Source organism: Protomyctophum bolini (assembly GCF_963924005.1).
Source record: "Protomyctophum bolini genome assembly, chromosome: 7".
NCBI lineage: Eukaryota > Metazoa > Chordata > Actinopteri > Myctophiformes > Myctophidae > Protomyctophum > Protomyctophum bolini.
The window spans coordinates 40,592,210-40,598,209 of record NC_137868.1 but is presented as its reverse complement, the minus strand read 5'-3'; the positions used below and the strand labels follow the sequence as shown (position 1 = coordinate 40,598,209).

Sequence of the window (6,000 nt, the reverse complement as noted above, 5' to 3'; positions counted from 1 at the left end):
GGGATTTGATCTGTTTTTGCAAATTGTTGCTGTCGGGCCTTATATGTCCAATAACTCACTAATAAAAATATGTGTTTCAATTAATCCAATGTAGTTATTATTTAGTCACAATGTGGTTACTGTTCATTGGGTAACTATTTATAAAAGCCAAAGACTTTCAACCTGGCATACCAATTTTGGGCATGTCATTATTGGCGATTATTTTATGTTTTCTTTAGCAGATCTACAAGCTTACATCACATTGTGATGCGACATGTTGTGAGCTTATACAGTAGATCTGATACTTTCTGCTAGTTTCACACGACACTGTCATTCAACAGTATATACAGGCCATTCATTTATGAAGAAAATATTATAAAAGAAACAAGGTTTCTGGCTGACGAAATGAACTCTCAAGGCTCATACATACTCCTTCCAGCTTTAGGTGATAAGCTATCAACTCGAACTAGAATATGATTGAATAGGCCTTAAGAGAGAGGAACCAGAGAGGAGAGGGAGGCGGAGAAATAGTGATAAATCGGGAAAAAAGGGGTCTTACACAGTCATGATGAGAAAGAAACAGATAGACAGACAGACAGAGAGAGAGAGAGAGAGAGAGAGAGAGAGAGAGAGAGAGAGAGAGAGAGAGAGAACAGAGTGACAGAGAGGGAGAGCGAGAGAGAGAGAGTGTTAATGTAACAGCTCTGTTTACACCTTTATTTAATTCCTATGTATATCCAATATATATATATTTATGTTTTGATATAATTTTTATCACACGATTTTGCAACCAATTTTTTTCACCCAGTGTCAATTATCTAATGTTTTGGGAGTTAATACTTGTATTTGTTTTCTGTACCTTATTTTGTAATAGTGTTCTGTGATTTCCTGTCTGGCTTGTTTTCTGTCTCCTGCCTTGTCTCACCTCCCTGTATTAGTGTAAACCCTAGCCACCTGTGTTCTGTTGCCTGTTAGCCTATCCCAGTGTTGATTGTGTGTTTCAGTTCACCTGCGTGTAGTTAGTCTTGTCTGCCCCAGTGTTGTCAGTTCCTTGTCAGTTCGTCGTCGTAAGGGACGTGGTTATTTTCTTGTGTTTTCCTAGTTATTCAAAGTCCTTGTTATTTCCTAGTTGTTCCAAGTGTTTTCACTGTGTGAGTTTTGGGAATTAAACCCACTGGAATATTCACTCTTCTGCCTGTGCCTGGTTCGTTCTGCACCTGAGTCCTACATCTCCAGAACCACATCGTGACCATTTCGATTGTCTTGTTCCACTTCTACTTTGGCGATGTAAAGGTACGTTTTCTCATGCCAATAAAGCTCCTTTGAATTGAATTGAATTGAATTGAATTGAGAGAGAGAGAGCAACAGGGAGGGAGAGAGAGTGCTGCATGGACAGCAAGGAGCAAGAGACAGGGAAGTGAGTGAGGGGGAGAGAGAGAGAGAGAGAGAGGACGGGGAAAAGTAAAGAGGAAGAGAGAAGAGCTGTGAGGGGAATAAAGTGATTAACTGGAGGGTTAGACATGAGAGAGAAGAGCGTGAAATGGATGAGTGACAAAGAGATGAAGCGAGGAGAGAGAGGGGGATGTGGAGGAGGTGTGGAGGAGAACATGCATGGATACGGATCCATCACCTGTCTGATGTCCTCAGGATTCTCATAGATGTTCTCTACCTCCCCAGAGTAATGAGAGAGAGACTGTTCAATATCTGTGAGAACACACACACACACGCACACATACATATACACACGCGCACACACACACACACACACACACACACACACACACACACACGTGACACGCAGACATGCACACACACAAACAGTAAGGGGAAGATTGGTAAATAACTGTTCTACACAGTACACACACACACACACACACACACACACACACACACATACACAGCGAGGGTGGCAGACTGCAGACTGCTCATTATCTGATAAAAAAACACACATTTCCACAAAAACACACACACACACACACACACACACACTCGCGATCACACACATGCACACACACGCGCACACACACACATGCACACTCACACACGCACATGCACACACGCACATGCATTGCACACACACACACACACACACACACACACACACACACACACACACACACACACACACACACACACACACACTGTCAGACAGATCACAGACTCACAAGACATTTATGCAGCCAAATAGGCTCACACACACACACACACACACACACACACACACACACACACACACACACACACACACACACACACAAGCCCAGCGAGGGGCCCAGATTCATTACAGAACCCTCAGAGGGTGTGTCACGGCCCACAGCGCTTTCTCCATGCAGCCGGGCCGAAGATGGAGGCAACATGAAGAACTGTCACAAAGCAAAAACGCCGGAAGACTCACCGCGACGTGAAATGTGTCCCTGTCTCCATAGCAACACACCGACAGCCGCCGCAACCAGGGGGACCAGGAGCAATAACGCAGAGAGGGAAGGGAGCAGGGAGGGTACGGTGGCACCGGCACTCACTGCAAAACAGGAGAATAACGAAGTGTGATAGAGAGACAGAGAATGAATGAGCAATGTGTTCATATAAAACTCATACAGGTGGAGGGGGGGGGGGGGGGGGGGGCAGGGTAAGGTTAGGTTAGTGTTCTTCATTGCCCAGTAGGGGGCAAGACTGCTCCTTTGTTCAATTCAACAGGAGAGAGAAAAAGCTCTAGAAAAGCTCTCCAAAGAGCTACAGTAGACATGCTGCAGGGCGGCTTGCAAACAATAGCAGAGACTAGAGATACTCCTACATTTATGTTACATGTCTTTACGTCATGCCGATGTGATGCCACTCATCAGGTCCTCCTGGAGATGCAAGGCAACGAGTCCTGGTAGATAGATACGGCCTGTGATGTTCAACAGTTCTCCAGCCGACATCAGGGCTGCAGTTGACAGACACTATGCGAGAATGCGTGATTCTAAGCAAGATGAGTGTTGTCAGTTTGATATCTCTGGTGAATACAACCACAGCAGCGGTATCAAGGAGCCCGGGCGATGAACAAAGCCGGCTCAACCCAAGGAACAAAAGCTATCAGATCTCTCCGGCAAATCAAAGACAGTTACCGCTGTAGCCTGGTTCTCTCACACAGCGGGGGGGGATAATATTTACTTATTTATTTGTTCCAAGTCCCGATTTGAGTGTACAGTAACTGTATATTCTTTCATTATGAAGCCATGGAGATGGGTAGCGTACGTGTTTCGTGAACCCTTGACATCTGATCTAAAGCAACAGAGAGAAGCCTGCAGGCAAACTGGCAAACATGACAATATAAATAGCATTCTTCTGTGCCAAAGGCCACGCATGGAAAACAGGGAGGCAGGAAGATGCATGGAAGAACGTATAGCGGCACCGTTTGATTTTGTGTTATATTACCGGGGTTACATAAGCCAGAGCCAGAGTCAGACTATTAGCTCACTTGATGTTCTAGTCAAATTTAGTGGAAAAGAGCAGAGCTTATGAGAGCAGACTCGACAGGCCGGCGTGTTTGCATAGGCCAGGATGACATCATTCTTGCAAAACACAGCCCACAGGGGTGACCTGGGAGGCAGGTAGGAGGTGCCAGTTTGGCAGTTTCCAGGGAGACTGGGCTACAACTAATGTGTGGAGTGGGTACCTGCCCAGAGGAACAAGAGCTCTGCCGCAGCAACCAAATCAACCAGACAGTGTTCTGTGGAAAACGCAGAGACCTAATGTTTTCTCTTTTAGTTTAGCTTTTGTTCAAGGCGAACAACACGTTGCAGACCAAAGGATTGGGACGAGATGAAGCCGTTGCTTAAGACAGATTTATACTTCTTTATGAGACTACTAATCTACTGTGAGCTCACTGTGAGCTCGTAGATCTGCACGCGACACCATCATACCATACGACTGAACATAATAAAGCTAATCGTTATTAGGACCTTTGCAGAGAAAAATCTCTGCGGTCTGAATTTGCCTTTACTCCTTTAGCCCTCTATACTTCACTGTTAAATAAGAGTGCAAAGGGGAGGTGAAAGAGGAGATGGCTCAAATGAGATCTGAGCCACGGTCAGGGAGAGAGAGGTGTCGGGGGCCAGGGTGATAACTGTTATCTAATTTAACATTTGTGGAGTTGGTCACCTGACCAAAAGCGGTTAACAAAACTGGTCGACATGTTCTGTTGCCCCAACAGGGGCAGAAACGGGCAGAAACAAGGCCACAACCACGCTATTTACACACACTACAACTCGCTTACAATTCGCAAACCTGGCAACACTTCTCCGTGTTCTCATAGGCCCTCCAGGCCCGCCCCCACAGCTACTTTTCACTCTCACAATCGGCCATCTTGCTTTTTACTTCGATGCGCGAGTGGACATTTAATGCAAATACATTAATTATAGCTCCAGCAAGCAAACACAAACACCTCAACTCCATCTCATTGTGAATAAGAATTCCGAGGGGAAAAATAATTTTTGGAACGCCACTTTCACCCAGTATGAAGCTAAATGTGGAAGCCGTGTGTGTCACACCAACACTGGTGACCCAGAGAATCCTGTGCCGATTCTCAGGCATCTGGCCTGAGGCACTGCCTGCGAGTTGGCTCTGCGTGCGCTTTTTCCAACTCTCACTGATTTATCCAGCTCACACGTCAATCACAGTCAGCAGCTCTCAGCCTGCACACACACGCACGTCTGTCTTGCGCACACGCGCACACACACACACACATACACACACACACACACACACACAGAGACACACAGGAATAGGCATGCAGGCTAAGGCGAGTGGCAATTTAATGCAAATAAATTATTTATAGGTCCAGCAAGCAAATCATGATGGTCTGTAGGTCACAATCACATTCCGATTTGAGGGGTTGTGTTTTGTATGACATTTTGGCCAGTAGTTTTATATCTATCTCAGCTTTTGCCTGATAGCACACATGCTAACAGTGCTGACCACAACGTTAGCAGCATTTGATGACAGCTTGCCATAGCAACGTACAGTGTGCGCAGACCTAACGTGAGCTTCTGGGACAGAAACTTGCGTTTTCATGACAGCAGCAGCTGCTGCACCCTGTGATAGATACTGTGCTAAAGATGCTAAAGCAACACAAAACAACATCCACACGCAAAACAAACCAGGGACCAGGGTTGCCACATATCGTGGATGTGAGAGTGAAACAAGCAACCAGGTCTATAAAAATGTTAATAGGCCAGTTCAAAGTAGGTAAATCAGAAATGGTCCGGAAATTAGTCTTAAAATAATCAATTATAGTGTTGACTGTCACACTTTGTTGTCTAATGTTGTTTCAGAGCAGTGGAACTCAAACATTTCCATGTCAAGGACTACCAATAGATAAACAAGTCCAAAGTAGCTTATAATGATCAGACTTGGCAACACTGTCTCTAGGTTGAACGTTCGACTTTACAAGCTCACACATATGAAATATGTTTTTTTGAATCTTCAAACTGAGACATATTTGATGATAATACTGTTAGCACAGTCATCATACTCCAAGAGCATACAAATGGAACCAAATGGACCCTGATTTTCCCAGAGAGCAAATGGTATCAAATGGGGGTCTGTGGCCTAATGCATTTCAAACTGGGGCTTCTTGGTATTATATTCTCTGCATATCTTATCAACTTGGGGTGAATATTTCACCACAATACTTTACTGAATATTTCACAAGAATATAACACAAGAGTCAAATGTACGGTCAAATGTAATCACAATATAGGCTACAGATGTAAATATTTATGACACAGTAAAATGTCGAAAATTAGTGCTATCCCCCCCCCCCCACACACACACACACACACGACAGGCAAGGCTGTTGTTTGCATCGTTAGCAGGCAGCAGCTACCTTGCCACTGCTCTCTGTGACTGTAGTTGTTTCACCATGTTTGCGTATTTATGAGAAATAAAAAACACTTTCTGTTATTATAATAATTTATAACCCATCCGTTACTACATGTGCAGGGCACACTACTGAGTTTAAAAACACAGCTGAAACATGAA

At 44.6% G+C, this 6,000-nt stretch overlaps 1 protein-coding gene across 1 annotated transcript in view; it reads right to left on the bottom strand.

Annotated features, from left to right (window-relative positions):
• g6fl (g6f-like) overlaps positions 1–6,000 on the bottom strand; it is a 29,383-nt gene that overhangs the window by 2,114 nt on the left and 21,269 nt on the right. The window contains exons 7-8 of the mRNA XM_080767544.1: positions 2,375–2,497; positions 1,610–1,683 (exon numbers count right to left, since the gene is read on the bottom strand). Of these exons, the coding sequence (XP_080623670.1) occupies positions 1,610–1,683; positions 2,375–2,497 (197 nt within the window). The remainder of the gene's footprint in view (positions 1–1,609; positions 1,684–2,374; positions 2,498–6,000) is intronic.